The sequence below is a fragment of the Halichoeres trimaculatus genome, unplaced genomic scaffold (genome assembly GCF_033239565.1).
Source record: "Halichoeres trimaculatus isolate MK-OKI-2021-1 unplaced genomic scaffold, fHalTri1.1 fHalTri1_scaffold_15, whole genome shotgun sequence".
NCBI classification, from domain to species: Eukaryota; Metazoa; Chordata; class Actinopteri; order Labriformes; family Labridae; genus Halichoeres; species Halichoeres trimaculatus.
Genome location: NW_027437193.1, coordinates 35092147 through 35113130, shown reverse-complemented (window position 1 = coordinate 35113130; position 20984 = coordinate 35092147). Strand labels below are relative to the sequence as shown.

General features: G+C 43.0%; 2 protein-coding genes across 3 annotated transcripts in view; one reads left to right on the top strand and one right to left on the bottom strand.

Annotated features, from left to right (window-relative positions):
* Positions 1-542: 542 nt before the first annotated feature.
* Positions 543-13717, top strand: atg10 (ATG10 autophagy related 10 homolog (S. cerevisiae)). Of its 2 annotated transcripts, XR_012599626.1 has the most exons (8): positions 543-637; positions 3993-4099; positions 4178-4312; positions 4406-4589; positions 8522-8619; positions 8713-8810; positions 9895-10058; positions 11088-12503. XR_012599626.1 is itself a non-coding variant. In XM_074688205.1 (7 exons), the coding sequence occupies exons 2-7, from the start codon at positions 3995-3997 to the stop codon at positions 9992-9994; spliced, it is 720 nt and encodes a 239-aa protein (XP_074544306.1). In that variant the 5' UTR covers positions 543-637; positions 3993-3994; the 3' UTR covers positions 9995-13717. The 2 variants fall into 2 exon arrangements, 1 of the variants encoding a protein (XP_074544306.1); XM_074688205.1 differs by having other exon boundaries at positions 9895-13717.
* Positions 13718-16137: 2420 nt separating this feature from the next.
* The window catches only part of LOC141804012 (sickle tail protein-like), a 97325-nt gene continuing 92478 nt past the window's right edge, over positions 16138-20984 (bottom strand). The window contains exons 21-22 of the mRNA XM_074688204.1: positions 20861-20971; positions 16138-16312 (exon numbers count right to left, since the gene is read on the bottom strand). Coding sequence (XP_074544305.1) covers positions 16286-16312; positions 20861-20971 — 138 coding nt within the window. The 3' untranslated portion in view covers positions 16138-16285. The remainder of the gene's footprint in view (positions 16313-20860; positions 20972-20984) is intronic.

The following is a 20984-nucleotide window of genomic DNA, read 5'->3' as shown; positions in this document are numbered from 1 at the left end:
GGCTCCACCATTTATCATTGTATAGTTTTGAAGCCAAAATACCACCGTCTCAGGCGCGGACATTGTAGCAGTTTGGAGCCAGATTCTGCTCAATAGAGACGATAGGGGATTCTGGGAGAATCTTAGTAGAGCTGGGTGACCAAAAAAAAAAAAAAAATGTTTTCTTTCGAGAGTCAAATCACTTCCTGACTCTACCTCCCAACATATTTCACAATCCCCGACAAAAATACACGAGAACGGCATCTGTCAATCATCGTTAAACATTACGTAAAGTCTCGTTTTAAACCTTGTATAACTAATGAAAAAAGAAACTTTTTAGAAAAAAAGAGGACTTGAATACAAGACGGCCAAATAATATCTTCAAATCAACACAACAATCGGACGTGAGAAACATTTCTCCGATGTGTAATAATTTTTTTAAGTTTGACCACAGCCCATCTGAAATGGTTGGAAAGTCGTATTTTTAAACCTATACTGCAGCCAGTCACCAGGGGGAGCAGTTTTTGTAGCGACCTCACCTCGAGCCGAGCAAGACGACGTCCATGAACTGTAACGGTGGCAGTCACGTGATCTGACAACCCGGAAATGAAGCGCTGAGCCCAGTTTCAAAGGATCCTCCGGTTGCAGCCCACCAGCAGTGAGTTACATTATACTGTAATACTATTTCATACTTAAAGTATGAACTTTCACTCTGTGAGGATGAGGTGAGAGCAGCCTATAAACCTTTGGTTTTTGATAGTGGAGTTCAGCAGAGAAATACAGGGCTGTCTTTACCATGAACGTCAAAAGAGAACGTTACTAGGTCAAAATAGTTTCCGAAGAATTAAACTGACGTGAGGTGAAATAATTAAATCCCTGAGCCAGAGCGTAAACCACGAAAAGTAGTACAGGTCACATTAAAATGTACAACATGTATCTGCACATTCAGACCAAACAACCCCACTCATACCGACTTCACACACAGGAACGTGTTTTATAGTTAAGGAGCAGTTCAAGGCACAGCAGACTAACTTCTAGAATAAGCTATATGTTATATGAAAATCAGTATCCTGAAATTCACTAAAATAAGTTACAGTGCTGAAGTTAGCTTATGTTTAGAATACTAAAAGTCAGTCTGGTCCTTTCCCCTTTTTATCATTTAAGTGAAATTTAAGTTAAAAGGTTTCTTTTGAGTGAATTCTTTTGCCCCTTTTTCAGAATATACTCAACTTTTAAAATCTCTTCAAGAATTAATCATTTTTCATGTTCAAGATGATTGAAAATGTGGAAAATAACACAATAATAAGTTAAAAAAATGTTGAAATGTCAGGAAGTTTTCTCTTTACAAACACTGTAGACGCACAAATCCAGACGTTTTGAGATGGCAAAAATTAAATTCAAGTGGCACAAGCAGTTTTGTTTGCCAGGCCTTTTTAATTTCACTGTTATGGCTTGATAAAGTTCAGCAATAAATGGTGTTTGTCTCATGAAGGTTATTCCTGGATCAGTTTCTGTCCAGCTGAAGGCAGGGTCCAGGGTGCTTTTGGGAACTAATCTATATGTGGGCATTTCTAGGAACAAATGTACACAAATATAAGAAAAATGAAGTAATATACAAGAGTAAAGTAAAAAAAATAAGCAATGATACACCATTTTGAGACAAAGTCAAATGAGAAAAAATGCAGCATGTGTTGGAAATAACTAGTTTATTAAATCTGGTAATAAATAATGAAAAAAACTGTTTAATCACTGTGTAGAATGGAAACATGGCCTGTCTCCACCTCAAATCTATCAAGAAGGCTTCTCTCCCTCAAAGATGACTTCTACCTCTTTTATTCCACTGTGTACAGATTTACCAGTGGCGAACCGTGGCCCCAGCCACTGGGCCTTCAGTAGGACCATGGGACCACACATGGCAATAAACAATCAAACAAAGGAATAAAAACAATAGCCAGAATCATGTGACATGGAAGTTTAGTATACTGATAGTTTTTTTGGATTACAAATTTATCATGTGCCTGAACACTGCAACTCCTAACACAACTTCAAACAATAAAAAAAAATTAAGATATAAAATTGAAAATCACAAGGTTAAGGGCAGAAATTACCCCTACAGCAGCGTTTTTGTGCAGCAGAAGCCCAGGGCGCACACACCAAACACCCCCTCCCTGCTCCTCTGCACTCAGACGGGGCCATATTTTCCTTGACCAAAAACGCAAATTAACTGACTCCCACCGAAAAAATCTCATATCGTGCTGCATTAACGCTTTATTTAGAGAATTTTCAGTGCGTTACTTTCACATAAAAACACCGCTAAATAGGGCTCTAGTTCTCATCGTGTCTCTTCGTTCTGGCAGTCTACCTGCGTTTTTTTATATCTGGCACGCCGTGCACGCGGTGAGAGCCTCGTAGCCAGCTGTGGCTCTGCAGCTGAGGTAGCGCCGTTTTACGACACGATGAGAACTAGAGCCTTATTTAGCGGTGTTTTTGTGTGAAAGTAACGCGCCAAAAGTTCTTTAAATAAAGCGTGAATGCAGACCGATATCAGAGTTTATCAGTGGGAGTCCGTTTATTTGTGTTTTTGGTCAAGTAAAATATGCCCCGTCTGAGTGCAGAGAAGCAGGGAGGGGGTGTTTGGTAAGTATTCGCGAATCCCCCGGAAGATGACAGGAATGATCCTGCCCACAACTTAACAAAATATGATTGGCTAAGACAGCTGTCATTGTCAAATTGTGTCCACATTGGCTTGATTTACACAGACATTCGTTGCAGTTACTGAAGGCCCTGCCTGCCAGAATGTGTCGCTGATTTACCCAGATACCATCAAAAGGAAAATTGTGATTGGTCCATTTTCCATTTAGTTATATTAACCCATTGTTTGCCAGGACAAGTTTATGAAAATAATATAAAACTCAGTGCTATGATTTCATTGAGTAAAATAAATAAAAACAAAATAAAGAAATAAGATAATTATTTTGGAGTACAAAAATTCTTTCAATATTTTTTATTAGGCCTTCACTGAATACCTTGAAGGCCCAGAGGGTTCCCCTCTGAGATTTACTAATAATACTTATGAACAACAGCTGCTTAAACATATAAAAGGATGAACTGTGTAAAAACAGGGCAAAAGTGACTAAAGAACAGACAAGCTTTGGCCAGAACTCTGCCAAACAACGCCTGCAGTTGGTCTGTACTTAGGCCCCCTCTTTAAGAGCTGTGTATTATGTGATTCTATAATCAGGGGAACATTTTTCAGGTATACAATAAGTGAAAAAAATCTGTGCTCTTTTGCTTCATATTCTATTTGCTAAAACATAGAATGTGCTAAATATAGTAATTATCTAGCTTAAGCTCTAATGAATTCTTAAATATTTAAGTTAAAAAAAAATTGGTGTATTATTTTGTGAATTGTGTTATGGACAATGTTGTGACTGTTTTTTTAATATAAAGCCATATTATAATGCGCCCCATGTACAGACAATCATTCTGACAAAGTTTTGATGAGGTGGAGCTGAAGCATCATCACAAAGTGAATTATTTTATTGAAATTAATTATTTAAACAGTTTTTTAAACAGCTTTGTCATGTTTTACTGATTATTTAGAATAAATGATTCTTAAATTAATAAATTCAAACATGTTTTCTAGTGTTAATTTTGAAGAGCAAACTTAGCATTTGAAAAATTGGACAGCACAAAAACTGCAAACTCCAACACATGATTTTAATTTTTTACTATAAATGAGGGAACCTGTTAACTTCCTGTATTGAATGAAAGAGAAATATCAGCCAAATGGCCCACTGTAAGATTGGTCATTGCCTGGAATTAATATTTAGTAACACTGAGACTACGTCCATGTTTGATACAGTCTATAAATAAAACATGGTCTGTACAGCGTTTCTTTCACAGGGGAGTATATTCTGACCTGTGAGGTTAGTGGTTACTTTTAAAATCAAGTTTCTGCATTCAGATCATTACCTGATGGCCACCATCTTTTCTCCATGTTTCCTTCTCAGCCATGAGTCTGTGCATGCTGGACGAGCAGAGTTTCTGTCGCTGCTGTCGTCTCCTCCTGCAGCAGTCGGAGCAGCTGAATGACGGGTGGAGCTGGGAGGCTGTGCAGGTAAGGAGGTCTGGACTGGGTCTGGGTGTATCTGTGGTCTCTGTAGGAGGTTAACAGAACATTCTGATGTGGATTCAGGGTTCAGAGGAGGGCTACTTGAAGAAGACAGCTCTGAGGTCAGTTGTCATAGACTCAACCAGAGTGTGGGACCTGGACAGACTGAATTCAGGCCCTGAAGTGCACTCTTCCTGTGGGGGGCAGGAGCAGGAGCAGGTGAGAGGCCTGAGGAAAATAAAGTAGTCCTGTGTTTTTACTAGACATCCAGAATGACTGTGCACACCTGAATGAGTCTTTCCACCCTTGCAGTCATCTCCTGCTTCCACTGATGACGCTGAGGATAGTAATGGTGGCTGCGAAGGTGATGATGATATAGATGATGGGGTATGTGCAGAGTGTGCAGGAAGTCTACAGGTGCTTCAGTGCGAGTATCACATCCTGTTCTCCTGCAGCTACAGTGCTCCTGTCCTTTATTTCAGAGCCTCCACTCTGGGTGAGTGATGTGTCAGATGGTCGTTACACACACACATACACACACACACACACAAAAAACAAAAAAAACAACATCAACTGTAAAGAAAAGCAGAACGGAGACAGAGAGGTCGAAGCCAGACAAGTTTGTGCCACTTACCCCTAAATTCCACCGCACGCGCCGCGCAGCACAGCGCCGTGATCTTGCTCCGATTGTCAAACCCCACTGGAAGCAGTGCGCTGTGCCATGCCACGCCACTCAATCCAGAGGGGGAGGGCTGGTCCTCGGAGAGTCACAGGCTCTCGTGTGAATAGCGATATCACATGATCACCATCCACTCCCATAACTTTTGTCAGTCCACACTAGGGTTGGACAATTAATTGGATTTTAATCGTGATTTCAATTTTGCCATCTGACAAGCATAAAAACAATATAATCGAAGAAAAACAATTAATATCCCACACAGTGTAGATGTATGCAAGTACCTGTGCTTCATAGCTCTTCTCTGTTCCATGTGCAGCCACAGCGAGTGTATGTGTGACTTATGTGTATCAATAATACTGTATGTGCCACTTGCTGGTTCTTTAAAGTTGTGTTTAAATCAGTACTGAAGTTTTTGAATAAATTAATAATTGTGTTTATTAATCGTGATTTCAATATCACTTAGAATAATCAGGATTCTTATTTTTACCATAATCGCCCAGCCCTAGTCCACACCTTGTCTTTTCTGCCTGTATCCTTATAAAAAGGATGTTTGGGTTCATACAGAATGTAAACTTCTCCACTTCCAAGATCAGCTTCTCTTCATCCATGGGGGCATGTTGCGTCTGGGACCCTCCGACCGACTCTTCACCTGATGCACGTGCCTCCAGATGTGACGTATTTATAACATATTGGGGAAATTTACGTTCGAGAGTTTGTGCATTGTGTTTTATTTTGAATCTTCCAGGTACTTCACATGGTGACTTCCTGTCCAGTGCTTTCTTATCGACAGTGAATTTACGAGGTTTGGAGGTGGTCGTGAAGAAAACAGACCTGAAGCATATTTCTCGCGCCTGGGCGCGTGCCGGCTCTCCAGTGGCACATGCAGTGGAATTTAGGGGTTAGGGTGGCTATGGGGGAGTGGTTGTCACTCAAAGGGCATATTGCAGGTTAATTTTTGTGAGCCAACATCGTCTGATAATGGCTGTAGGATAAGCCAATCAGTGATTTTATGTGTTATTTAATCAAAAAGGCACAAATTCAGAGAATGAAGTGTCTGTTTACAGTGCAGCAGTTTAGAACATTCTGTTTTTTTCAACATTGCGTCTCATGACGTAGCAAAGGGGACTCTCATCCCCTCACTCCACCTTTAGCCAATGTTAATAACAGGTTGTCATGAATGAGATCAGGCGTTTCAGGTCCTGTTTATTGTTTCTTCCACAGTGTTTTATTTTGACCGTTCATGTAGATGATTCAGATGATTTTGGATTGTTGGATACTTTTCAGACTCCATGGAGTTAGCTTTGGTGCTGTAATTCATTTTCGTGAATGTGAAGAGACAGGACTTTATTTCTGCATCGGTCACAAGAAACGACCGATGCCCATTTTTCGACAGGAAGATTCTGAGCCTGGTGGTATGATGGAGTCTGTTTTATACAGTCTATGGATGGAGTTCAGGATGGGATACCAGAGCCAGGTCCAGGTGAGACTGACCCGGCTGCTGTCCTGTCAACATAGACAACTGTAGCTTCACCATTAGCAGCAGCTCCAAGCCTGGCTCCCTGTGACAGACATAAACAAGGATTGTCAGAGATTCAGCCTGAGATTCAACCCAACGGAAACGTGAGCTGAGCGCTGTAGCTAGGCCTTGGTTTTCTGACTCTGGATCAGTGGGTAGACCTTTGATAGACCTCTCTGTCTTTCTCTCTATGGGATTTATCATGACGGCTCTAAGCGCGTTGCTTTAAGATCAGCTCTTACACCCACTACTCATTTTTTAAGTCAGTGTATCTGATTTAAACTTAAAACACACTGATGTGAACACAGCATTAGGCTACATATCACTAGCTAACGGCGCTCACTCACCGGGACACCTGCTCCGTTCTCCTCTGGTTCTCCTCAACCACAACTCCTCTGCTCTCTTACAGCTGTAATTCCTCCTGGTCCTGTCCTGTTCCTGCTCTCCATCTTTCCTAACAGGCTCATAATTAAACCCTGAGACTACACTCACATGGAGTTAAACAAACCCTGCTTTTCAGTTCAGAGACAGCTCCTACGTCACATCCCTGAGCTCTGAGAGCATCTGTGTCTCGTCTGAGTCTCCTCTCTGTCACCTCTGTGTCTCCTCTGTGTCTCCTCTGTGCCTCTTTTGCATCTCCTCTGTGTCCCCTCTGTGTCTCCTCTGTGTCTCCTCTGTGCCTCTTTTGTGTCTCCTCTGTGCCTCTTTTGCATCTCCTCTGTGTCTCCTCTCTGTCTCCTCTGTGCCTCTATTGTGTCTCCTCTGTGCCTCTTTTGCATCTCCTCTGTGTCTCCTCTCTGTCTCCTCTATGCCTCTATTGTGTCTCCTCTGTGCCTCTTCTGTGTCTTCTCTGTCACCACTGTGTCTCCTCTGTGTCTCTTCTGTGTCCCCTCTCTGTCTCCTCTCTCTCTCCTCTGTGCCTCTTTTGTGTCTCTTCTGTGTCTCTTCTGTGTCTCTTCTGTGTCTCCTCTGTGTCTCTTATGTGTCCGCTCTCTGTCTCCTCTGTTTCTCCTCTGTGCCTCTTTTGTGTCTCCTCTGTGTCTCCTCTGTGTCTTCTCTGTGACTTTTCTGTGTCTTGTCTGTGTCTCCTCTCTGTTACCCCTGTGTCTCCTCTGTGTCTCCTTGGCACCCCCCCTACTCCTCTGTGTAAATGGTAAATGGTAAATGGACTTAAGCTTATATAGCGCTTTTCTAGTCATGGACCACTCAAAGCTGCTGTACACCACAGGTCACACTTACCCATCCACACCCATTTGCTCTCACATTCACACACTGATGGATCCAATGTTTACTATGACAGCTATCCATCAGTATCTCTAACACAGTCACACCCTTTCATACCCATTCACACACCACTGACGCAGCAGTGGGAGCAACTAGGGGTTAAGTTTCTTGCCCAAGGACACATCGCCATGTGTCGCCCAGAGCTGGGCTTGAACCTGCAACCTTCCGATTACCGACCAAGCGCATTCTCCAACTGCGCCACCGACGCCCCCTGTGTCTCGTCTGTGTCTCCTTTCTGTCTCGTCTGTGTCTTGTCTGTGTCTCCTCTCTGCCTCATTTGTGTTTCCTCTTTGTCTCCTCTGTGTCTCTTCTGTCTCCTCTCTTTTACCCCTGTGTCTCCTCTCTGCCCCTTTTGTGTTTCCTCTGTGTCTCCTCTGTGTCTTTTCTGTCTCCTCGCTGTTACCCCTGTGTCTCCACTGTGTCTCCTCTCTGTCACCTCTGTGTCTCTTCTGTCTCCTCTCTGTCCTTTCTCTGTCTCCTCTGTGCCTCTTTTGTGTCTCCTCTCTGTCTCCTCTGTGTCTCTTCTCTCTCCTCTCTGTCTTCTCTGTGCCTCTTTTGTGTCTTCTCTCTGTCTCCTCTGTGTCTCTTCTGTCTCCGCTCTGTTACCCCTGTGTCTCCTATGTGTCTCCTCTCTGTCACCTCTCTGTCCCCTCTGTGTCCCCTCTGTGTCTCTTCTCTCTCCTCTCTGTTACCCCTGTGTCTCCTCTGTGTCTCCTCTCTGTCACCTCTGTGTCTCCTCTGTGTCTCTTCTCTCTCCTCTCTGTTACCCCTGTGTCTCCTCTGTGTCTCATCTCTGTCACCTCTGTGTCTCCTCTGTGTGTCTTCAATGTCTCCTCTCTGTCACTTTTGTGTCTCGTCTGTGTCTCCTCTCTGCCTCTTCTGTGTTTCCTCTGTTTCTCTTCTGTCCCCTCTGTGTCTCATCTATGTCTCTTTTGTGTTTCCATGGCAGGAGGGCGGAGCTTGTCGTTAGAGGAGGTGTGGAGCTCTGTCCATTCGAACTTCAGACTTCGACTTCAGACTAGTCCTCTTAATACCATCACTCTGCAGGTACTAGCATCAGTCCATCTCCTTCCTGGCCGAATACTGGCTGAGGCCTCATGCTTTTCTGTTTGTGTGTGTGTTTGTGTGTGTGTGTGTCAGGAGCATCCTCTGCTGGGTCAGCCTTTCTTCATGCTTCATCCCTGCAGAACAGAGGAGTTCATGAGGCCCATGCTGCAGGAGGCTCGTCGCCAACAGAGGTAGAGTCACTGCTGGGTTTCCTCATCAGAGACCTGAGAGTGGATCTGTCATAGGGTGCGTCTCAATGTGTTAACTCCGTGCTTCCTCCGTCCTATCTCCTCCACGACATCGGAAGTACTTTCCCAATCGCCATTTTGAAGACCGTCCCAAAGCGATAATTGCGCTCAGAAGAGAGAGGAGAGAGGATGGAGGAGACTGATCGGAGGAGCTAAAATCGAGGAGACACGAGAGCCTGCTTTGCAGAAATCTTTTCACTGACAGACACGCCCCCATATGGAATATCACTCTCTGATTGGACGCTGCAGCAGCTCAGACTTCACATGAAACTTCACAAACACAACAGAGTTTAATGAGAAAAAAGACGAGCTGAGGACAGGCACAGAGGATTGTCCAGAAACTGGTCATAAATCTGGTAATAAAGTGTTTGCTGTGAGTTTAAAGCAGAAAATACTGAATACGACTATCATGAAATCAATATAACAGAGGATTAATACAGAAAACTGACTAATGAATAATATCTTTCTGAGACACAATAAGCTGGGTTATATGAATTAGCTTCACAGAGTTCACAATAGATAAAGGATAAATAATTCATAAATAATCTCACAATTACGCATTTTACGGGTGAAGTGATCCATGAGCTTCTAAACAGGGCACAGAATAAACAGAGAGCAGGTTTTCTTCATGGTAACGTGTTTGTTAAATTGGTTAAAGGAATAGACAAAGCTCTGTTACTGTTTATGTTTGATCAGAGTTATTACAGCGCACATGTGCAGACACACAAACAGCTGTTAGAGCTGACTGACAGATGATCCAGAGGTGATCAACTGATGCTGTCATCACTGAAACACGTCGCTTCATGTGACGCTCCGGAGGAGAGGATGTTCCATTGCTCTAAAAACGAATCTCCTCCATCCTCTCTCCTCTCTTTATTTCCTCGCGTCTCTCCCATGCATCTCTGGTGGGAGGGACTAAGACACAAGTGAACGACACAAGTGGAGGAAGGAAGGATGGAACTTTGGAGCTTTGAGACGCACCCACAGACTCCATACTGCCTCTGAGTGTATGTGTGTCTCCTGGCAGGCCAGTCAACTACGTGCTAACTTGGCTCAGTGTGGTGGGTCCTCTAGTGGGTCTGGAGGTCCCTCTGAAGTACTGCTCCCTCCTCCACCCTGAGGCCTGAGCAGACTGGACCGACCGCTCTTCAAGAGACCGTAAAAGGCTTTCCAGGACCAGAAGTGGACCGGGTGTGTTTTAGGGGTATTTTTGTGTGGCTGTTGATAATATATTTTTCAGGTTTGGTTTTTGGTTTGTTTCCCTCAGGAGCTCCACCCCTCAGACTTGTTTGTCAACAGGCAGCTGCACTTATGAAAACAAAAAATTCACCTAACCCTAAAAAGTTCCAACAAAAGGTTTTCTAAGCTGTTTTTTGTAGTATAAGGTGTGTCCTTAATAACATCCTAAAAGTTTACCAAAGTTTATCCACTAAAGATGTCATTTCAAGATGGTGTCCAGGATGGGCAGGAAGCCTTTCAAGCTGCTTGATGAGGGAGCCCTTTATTTGACCCAGCCAGTCTTGGTGCCTGACCCCATGTTTCCTGGTGTGTGTGTGTGTCCACTAGACATGTCTACATTGCACTGACATAACAACATACATATGGAGGGCACGATTTGTGAGATCTCTGTGAGGTTGCCTCTTTGTTTGGGGTAAACCAGAGATGGAGACAATGCAGCCATGCCATGAGACTCCCACTCAGTGCATGTTCTCTGGACACTTACCCCTAATTCACACATACAGCATGAGCGCGCTGCACAGCACCACGCTTTTTGGGCACACCAGTTCATAGTGAAGCACTGCACTGTTCCCATAACAGCTGGCTACCCAAGATCACAAGATCCTAGGAGAACCACATGTTCCTGCAGGAATCCCACCCATGACAACGTACTTGCATGGTGATTAATTAGCATGTTAAACTCACCTGTGCCTCCCTAAACTTCAGCACCTTCAGTCCATGCCTTCTCTTTTCTGTTGGTGTCCTTAAAGAAAGGATGTGTTGTGTCGTATAGAATTATTAAGGTTTTTACCTCTAAGATTAATTTTTTCCTTGTCCATGGCATCAGATTTCCTCGGGGTCTGACCTGCTGTTGACTTCTGACCATGTGTTAGCAATGTGGTTTTGATAAACAAGGATAAGATTTACGATCGTGAGCCCGAACATGGAGCTTTATTTTGAAATGACCTGATCATTTTTGTGTCTGATTTTCACAATTTTCAGCAATTGAGAAGATTGAGAATGCAATTGAGAATGCTGGAAGAGAAGACTGGCATCTGAACTTGTTTGCCTTGTTCAGGTATGTTTTTCTGCTCCCGTATTGAACAAGGAGTGTCACAGAGGACTGTGGGACCGAGGCCATGGGAGTGTTGTTTTGGGGAAAGAGCACTGATTCACTTTCCTCTTTGAGCCACAACCTTTCTAACCCCGAACCATATGTTACCCCGAACGTCTGCCACCTGTCCATCTGAGTCCTCAGCCAAACACCACTGCCAGAGGGGTTACTTCCAGATCACGGTGTGGGTTGGAAAGGAGGATGACATGAACTCAGTGGGTTGGGGATGGAAACTAGTGGAAAACTGGTTGCTGCCAGTGATGACCAGTGAGACTGCTGCCCCAGAAAGCCTCCTGCAGATGATCCACTGTAATCAAATTTTTACCTACACAACACACGGTGCAGGGGCAAGGTATATGGGCTACCATGTATGCCTGCTATGATCAACCTCCAAAGGAGGAAGAGTAAAATCTAATGACACATCTAGGGAGGGTCACAGGCAGGGTTTGATATGAACTTCTTCTACTCTCCAGCCACTGAGGCTACTGGTTTTTCAGAGTTAGCTACTAGCTACTATGCAGTCTGTGAAGACAAAGTCATAAAAGAGGGAGTTTATAATGCATATAATGAAAGAGGTGAAGAAGAAGATGAAGTGAAAAAATAAAAACTTAATTGAACAAAAAAAAAAAAAAACTAGCAAGAAACACTGTCTGCTTAAATATTTATTTCCAGCAGTCTTTTAGCCTTGGTGGTGTGGCAGGGATTTTAAGAGTATAGTTTTTGGGCCAATCCCAGTTGTCATTCTTACCTCTTCCTCTTCGTGTTACCCCCTCATCTCCTTCCCTTTGGTCCTCTGTTTTAAGGGCCAAGGGAAAGGGGTAAAAGAGAGACGAGACACCACTCTATCCCCGCTACGTCATCACCTCCAGTCTCTCTGTGTCCTGAGTGACAGTTTCTTCTCTTCCAAACTGAACACATTTTTACAAAATGATGATAAACTGATGTCAGATTTTGGCGACACATTCACAGCGAACAAACACCACCCCAATGCCCCACACCTTCTAAGGTGACTTCTAAGACATGAAAAGCTAATGTTAAGCTAATATTAAGCTAATGTTAGAGCGTTCAGATGCTATGACCTGTAGCTTCTGAATACAGTAACTTTAGTTTATCATAGCTTATGTAGCTGATGCAGCCCCTGAATGCAATCAAGTAACAGTTCTATTCACACTCATCATGAAAACTGTAATAATACAAATATCAAAACTTTTGTGTTAGAATATCTTTATTAACATAAGTTCTTTTGATCATTACACACTTTTAACTTTTATTGATGGCCTGTAGGCCTCATTGATCTGAGCTTATACACGTCAAATTCAAGTTCTAAAAACCAGCGTTTTTCTTTTATCCTGACTATCAGAAATAATCAAAATAAACAAGTTTTACTGTTTATCACACATTGCTTTGGGTCAACCTTACCAAGGACATTTGCTTTGAAACGGCTTAATATTCTTAAAGAGTCACATAAAAATCACCTATCTTGTGTTTCCGGTCAAAAGTGACCATAAACATTTTAGCAATGTACAAAGGGAACTATCCCATAAGTAAACTCAAAAAGTGTCATAATATGGTTAAGCAGACATTTTCTCCAGCTGCTCCTTGTTGAGGCGCTGGGCGGCCTCAGTCTGCTCCTCCTTGAACCTGAGCTGGCTTTGAGCTGAGCCATCTCAGGCCAGTCTACCTCACATACTCTGTCCTAAAATGCATGCACTAATCTTTTTCTTCTTTTTTCCCTTAATGCCATCTAGTTCTTAGTTTTCAATGCATTACTGCCACCTACTACAATGCTAAAGTTTGACTTTAGCCTTTAGCATTTTAGGATTTCAATCAATCATGTGTTAGACAAGAAAGATAATTAACAGGACAACATGATGGTTCAACACTGTGGAAGCCCTTTATTATTAAAAGTGTCTTCATCACTGACTTTTTAAAGACTGGTTCTGGTCCCAGTCTGACAGATAGCTGGCTGATGGAGACATGCAGAGTGTAAACAGGACACCAGGTATTAACAGTCTGATCCTCAGCTTTATGATGCACACACAGTGTAAGGTCACATGGGGTTAAAACATGACATCAACATAACGTTTCTTTACATTTACAGGAACTGTACAAAAAGCTTGTTCTGTGAAACTTTAGCAGTGAGTGTTTACCACTTTGGTTCCACCTCGTCTGATATTTTTAGTTCGAATCAAAATCAAAAGACGCTTGGCTTACAGACAGAAGAGTTCGGAGGGCTGTGTCTTGGTCTCTGCTGCTCTGACAGTATTCAAAAAGAGACTTTGTTTATTTTTGATCAATCGTAAAGTTTCCCTGATTATCTGTTGTTGCATAGCTGGAAAGATCCTGAACCTCTGGTTGTCCTTTGTAGTGAAAGGACCTAGCTGCAAAGATGAACTCACTGAGGATTAAAACACTTTATCAAAAAGTCCCTGCATAAAAACTGTAATAGGAAGAAACATGTTTATTGTTCTTGATGCATTACATTAAACTCTGTGGAACAGTTTGGTTTGTGTCGTAACGTCTTTGGATAAACTGCACATCTAACATCAAAACACACACTGTCACCGAGCATCTACAGACACACAAACTTTGTCATAGTGCACCTGACAGAAAAATAAACTCTGTTCAGACATAGTTCATATTCTTTTATGTTAAAGCATGATGACCCATCACAGGAACAGAGTACAAACATCCATCCAAGTGTTTTTAGCAGTACATACACTTACTCTGAAGGCCTTCAGAAGAACAAAAACACAGTGACTGTTCTCCGAGGTACATCAATAAACACTGCTCCCTACGGGACAGACTGTGCAGTACAGCTCAGAGGTATTCCCTGGTACCTCAATGCTGTTCGCTTGGATGGAGGATCTCTCTTTTTTCAAACTCAAGTTGAAACTTCATCACCCACCCAGTCACTTTTTCAATATCTTCAAATCTGTTTAGAGCTGAAGAAGCTAATGTTTCAGCTGAACTGGAACAAAAATGTAGAGACAGCTGAAAGACCCCATGGATCACAATCTGTCGGTGTGTCCATGGAGAACATAGGGACGGACGTCGTTCACCTTTCTGCTCTTGTCCTCTTTGGGGTCACAATCTTTTAGTTGTACAGAAACATATATAACCAGGAACATGTCCAGCAGGATGGATAAGAGTGGCACAGATCCTTTAAACTGAGGCTTTCAAGAAAATCTTCTCCCAGAGTTTCTCCAAGGTTAAAGATGGAAGACTAATGCTGGTATAGTGACTTGCAAAAGTATCCATACTCCTCGAACTTTTCCACATTTTTGTTATGAAAAATAACACAAGCATAAATAGAATTTAATGGGATCTTATGTGAAAGACCAGCACAAAGTGGCACACAGTTTTGAAGAGGGAAGGAAATTATACATGACTATTGTCCGATGATTGCTGAATGACAGAATGTAGATGTAATGACTGAACAGAGTGCACCTTTTTTGGCCTTAATGCAAAACGTTATGTGTAGGCAGAAAACCAACATCCCACTGTCAAACATGGTGGTGGCACCATCATGCTCTGGGGGTGTTTTTCTTCAGCTGGAACATGGATGGTCAGAGTTAATGGGAGGATGGATGGAGCCAAATACAGACTGATCTAGAAGAAAGCTATTGGAGTCTGAAAAAGACCTGGAGGTTCCCCGTCCAGCAGGACAACGACCTTCATGTCAGACTTACCAAGTCAAAGTCCCGACCGAAATGATCCAGGTGAGAATCTGTCGCAAGATCTAGAACTGCTGTTTACAAATGCTCTCCATCTAATCTGACTGAGCTGAGCGGTTTTGTAAAGAGGAATGGGCAAAAAAATCAGTTGCAGATGTGACTGCAGCAAAGGTGATTCCACAAGTACTGATTCAGGAGGGCTGAATACTTGCACACACCAAACTTTTTTGTTTTTTATTTGTTAAAATAGCCTGTACAATTCCTCTCTGCATCACAGCTGTGTGCCACTTTGTGTTGAGCTTTCAAATAAAATTCTGTTAAAATGTGTTCATGTTGGTGCCTGTAATGTGACAAAATGTGAAAAAAGTTCAAGGTGTATGAACACTTTTGCAAACCACAGTAGATAACACTTTGGCCTCCCTCCCACCGAGTGTGAACACACCTGTGTGTTAAACACACAGCCTGTCTCTGACATTCAGCTGCTTCTCGTGACCTTCAACTCTGCGTCACAACAAACCCTGAAGTTTGCTCTGGTCATAACAAAGAAGGTGATAACCAGCTTCCTGTACTTCAGAGTTTGTTCTTGTCTCTTAAGCCTGGGGACTTTTCATTGAGTGCATTAAAGCAGAGTGAACCCCACTTTTGAAATAACTGGTGAATTGCTCCACATTGCATCATGTTGATCTGAACTGTGTCAACCCACAAGGGGTTTGGCTCTTTAGCTCAAGCTTTTTACTCAAGCTTCCACTCACTCTGTCTCAGCCTTTTAGACCCTTACCTAGGTCACACTCATCATTTGGACTGACGTGGACATGAGCGTCTTTTCTTTTCAGAGTATGGCTTCTTTCTTTTCACACACTTGTGTTATTTGTTGTCCTTTGGTTCCTGTTTTTCACAACATACTTACTTCAGGGTGGGGAGCTGTCAGGTTTGTCCTAGCTTGGACTTTGGAATATATATATTTTTTTCTCTAACACCAATAATAAAAGCTAAGAAAGGTAAACATCACATAGTATTGCTGTAGGAACAGTGCAATTTAGCTTTTTCTCTCACTCCTCAGAGTCAAGACCTCTGATGACCCTCCATGATGGATGAAACCTCACGCCAGGTCCTTTGAAGCCAGCGCTGTGCGTTTCCGGCCTCCACCTGGAGAGCTGGTGCTACATCCAGATGCTCGGGCACTCTTCTGTCCGTGGCTTACCAGAGATGGATGGAGAGAGGCGGAAGGAGAAGGAGGAGAAGAGGAAGAGGAGGTAGGGGACAGGGAAGTGGAGGAAGAGGAGGATGAGGATGAAGAGTAGCAGGATGAAGAGTAGAAGCTGTTGTGGGGAGTGGTGGTGGAGGTGGAGGTGAGGCGCTGCTGGCCCTTAATGTTGCTGCTCCGGGGCCGGTGGTGGGCGGGGCCAATGTTAGCGTGGGATGGCAACAACACGTGGCTGGATGAAGGGAGGAGACAAGCTAGAGTCAGAGATGGGATCAAAGACTTATGAGGAGCAGAAAGAGGAGGCGAAGACAGTGAGGGGGAGGCAGAGGAGGAGGAGGAAAAAACCTCCAGGCAGGAGGGAGGAGACAAGTTGGTATTTGGAGCATCAGATGGGAGAGAGTTCTTCCCAGAGGAGGTGGAGGAAGCTGAAGGTGGAGCAGTTGATAAGGAGGAGGCAGAGGAAGAGGAGGAGCAGAGGTTTTGGAGGCTATAATTGGTTTGTGTGCACTTAAGAGAGGAAGAAGAGGCAGGGAGATGTTTCCTAGAGTTATGGCAGAACCCGGGAATCTTAGAGGAACCACAAGCAACAACGGAATGGGAACAATCGCCAGCTGCTCTGCTGCTGCTGCGGTCAGCCTGCAAATACAACCCAACACCGCAAGTCATCACAAAAGCAAGGACTGCTCAACACCTGGGCAGTGACAAGTCTAAGTCAGGGCCATTACAAGGCAACAACAGGGTCAATGTAAGTCAAAAACTACCCCAATAAAAAGTCAACACCACGTAATGACAAATCAACACCCAGAATGTCATCAACGGGGCAACTGTAGGGACATGACTGGACAATAACATGGTCATAACAACACCAGGAGCAAAACAAATCAGCACCAAGTAATAACAAGTCAGTGCCAGGGTCATTACAACTTAACCCGGGTAATGACAAGTCAACACCAAAGTCATGACAATTCAACACCAGGGTCATGACAAGTCAATACCAGGGTCATGACAAGTCAACACCAGGGTCATGACAAGTCAACACCAAAGTCATGACAATTCAACACCAGGGTCATGACAAGTCAATACCAGGGTCATGACAAGTCAACACCAGGGTCATGACAAGTCAATACCAGGGTCATGACAAGTCAACACCAGGGTCATGACGAGTCAACATTAGTCATGACAAGTCAACATCAGTCATGACAAGTCAACACCAGGGTCATGACAAGTCAACAACAGGGTCATGATAAGTTAACACCACAGTTAATTTCTAGTCAACACCAGTCATGATAGGTTGACACCAGTCATGATAAGTCAGCACCAGGGTCATGATAAGTCAGAATTTATTTCGAGAACATGTCTTCTTGTTAAGTCAACCTGAATGTGAGTTAACTACACTTGGGACATTACAGTTCACCACAGGCAACATGACAAGTCAGAAACACCAATTTCACCAACAACATGAAGAGACATCATGCCAACTGGCACACAACAAGTTAACGAAATCAACACTTCAAGTCAACACCTGCTATGTGGCATGCAAGACCATCCATCCATCCATCCATCCATCCATCCATCCATCCATCCATCCATCCATCCATCCATCCATTTTCTTAACCGCTTATCCTGTTCAGGGTCGCAGGTGGCTGGAGAGAGGCGGTACAACCTGGACTGGTCACCAGCCAATTGCAGAGCTGACACAGAGACAGACAACCAATTTACACACACACACTCACACCTAGGGACAATTTAGAGTGCTCAATTAACCTGGCGAGCTTGTGTGTTTTCATGCTCGGGGAGAACATGCAAACTCCACACAGAAAGGCCCTCCAGCCAAGCTGGGAATCAAACCAGTGACCTACTTGCTGTGAGGCTGCAGAGCTTACCGCTGCGCCACCGTGCAGCCCACATGCAAGACCATGAGATACAAGTCAACAGCTGCAACATGGAAAGTCATCAGATCTAAATGTGTTACTCTGAGCTTTCATAGAATCATGAACAGAGATCGAGTTCAACAAACTCTGACTGAAACAGGGGGTAATGGCCTGTATATAACTCTTCCACTCTTCAAGTGGTCGGCTGAATAATCTGTCTAAGGATCCAACTGATCATGGGACCATCCATGAGTTGCGAACTGAGCTGTTCAGTCATGGTTGCGTTATCATGGTTTGTAAGCATTTCAGGGAGTTTCTGACATTGACATATTTTCTCACTTTATTGTTCAACATGGAGAAGATGCCACATGCAGGTTCCATGCAGGTGACATGCAGGTCAAAACTCACTCTCTGATTTGAACTGTAGATACCCTCTACTGAGCATGGTCAATCTGATGCACACCCAAGTAGTAACTTTTGAAACTTGGGGGTGAGGGGAATTTACATTGGTCCAATACAATGCCATCTTTAGGTCTCATAACTTGTTTTTTAGAGGATCACATGTTGGATCTTTAGCACATATGGTTACCACGAGTAAATCAGGCAGTTAATCTTGACATGAGTGTGATGAGAAAGTTAAGAGAACACAGATACAGAGGCTGTTTCCCAAAGCCCAGGTACCTTGCCTTGCCTTGCCTTGGAAGGCGGTGCTTCCGAAGCCACTTCCTTCCAATCCAAGGCAAGTGTCCTGCCTCTGCTCAAAAGGAGATGCTAATGGAGCAGCCTACAAAGGCATATTTTGGGAGGAGCTCAGACGGCTTCAAATATTGTCATAACTTGCCACTTTTCTACACTTTCTGCTTTTTTATTGTCACATCATTGACACTCTGCAGGTGCAGCTTCTCAGTAATTATAGTTACGTGAGTGACACACAAAAGAATTAAGTGGTGGACATGGTATAAGTTGTTATTTTCAGAGGTGTATTTTGTTACTAACATTTAATTTGGAATTTACCACGCGCCTCCGCTGGTGCGTCTTTTCCTTCCATTTTTTTTCCTTTTTTGTAGATTCACGCGTTGCATGTTGGGTATTTATAGCCATAGCAAGGCAGCGAGGGATACAACTGTGTATCCTCGGTCAATTAGCCACATGCTAACCAAACGGAGGACATATGCCTCCGGAGGACATGAACATTGGAACAGCACTTGGGCAGCAACTGATGATGTGGATGCCTGCCCACGCCCACATCAGACCAAGGCAAGGCAAGGTACCTTGGATTTGGGAAACAGCCAGAGACTGAGGTAACTTCTCCGCAGGATAAGAAAGAAAAACAACTTATCCCTGGACACAGGAAACATTATTCACTAATCCAAACCAAAACTCTAATCAACAAAAAGCTAAATCTGATTTTGTTCGGGGCCGTGGCTTTTTAACAGTCTTATCGCTCTGTTATTTTTCATCATGCTGGGTTTACCCTGTGCAGTGTAACACTTGAGTTTTCTATCATGTTCAGATTCATCAGAATTAATTAGAATATGGTGGAAAAGTTTGTTTATTTCAGCAGTACAGTTTAAAAAAGTGAAACTTATAAATTATAGAGATTTAATACACACAGAGTAAACCATTTCAAACGTCTTTTTCTATTAATAGTGATAATTGTAGCTTACAGTTAATGCAAACCCAAAATTCAGGATCTCATGAAATTAGAATATTACCTAAGACTATGAAATAAGATTTTTTATCATAGAAATGTTGGCCTTTATAAACATATTTAAACTGTTTCCATTTATATTTACATAGTAATGGGGCTCTTTTTTTTCTTTTCATAAATTACTGCCTCAATGTGGTGTCATGGAGGAGATCAGAGTAGTATCATGGTTGTCCAACCAGATTTTGGTACTTTTAGCGCTGTGGGCAGGAGCCAACTCCAGATGGAAAATGAAATCATCCTCAAGGGAGGAAGTATGAAGAGCTCTCAGATGTCCTGGTTAACCGCTGGCCATATATCAAAGATACTTTTACAGTGTATTCATCCTATTTCATATTATAAACCTGAATTTGAGAAATAAATAACGAACTAAAGATTTTCCTTAAATTCAGTGGGGTGAGAAGTTTGTCTTCATTAAGTACAAGAGGATTTTTAACATTTGGATATGACTTATGAAGCACTGTGTTTATGACTTTGACAGTTGTTAAAGTTAAAAAGTAAACTAGAGCTAGCTTGTTGAGCTAATATGCCATGTAAGAACTTTGCTGTAAAACAGTCTAATTTAAAGCTGTTTTAATGTGGAGCATTGCACTGTAGGGAATGTGCTGTAACACCTGTTGTCTTGTGGAGTGTGTCTGACTTGGTGTCTGTCTGCCTGGACATGATCAAACTTTAATGGTAAACTCTGTCATGTTACAGATTGTTCTTCTCTGGTATTTTTTTCTTTTGGTCGGGTCAATAAATTTCACACCAGAGGAAAAAATAAATAAATCAGGCCATGACAGGCAGAGCACGCTGATGCTGGCTACCACAATAAAAGCCTCCTACGCAGAGCAGACTTCACCAACTGCACTTGTGTTACAGGATTCAGATAAAAACACACATTAAAAAAAAAAGCAGTCTGCTCCACTTCTTGTCTGATTGACACTGACTAAAAATAGAACATTTCTGAAATTAATGTAAATCTGTCGCAGCAATGGAGAACTTTAATCTCTGTTGCTCAATGAATGAATTTTAACTCTGGTCTCAATAAAGAGGCTGCATCCTTCAAAGGATCCATTTCCAGACCAGCAGCATTCAAAACATGAGCTCATTCCATATGAAATTATTCTCTTGTGAAGATGGTTCAAAGGATGTCTCAGCCGCTACCTGCAGAACATGCCTGATTGACTCTGAGCTGCTAACCAAGGCTTTTTGTTACCTGGCTGGACTGCTTCTGATTGGCTGGCTGGTTCTTCTGTGTCTTCTCTGCCCCTGAGGATGAAGAGTGGCGGGACTTTGAGTGGGGTCGCTGAGCAGAAGAGCTGGAAGTCTGGCAAAGAAAG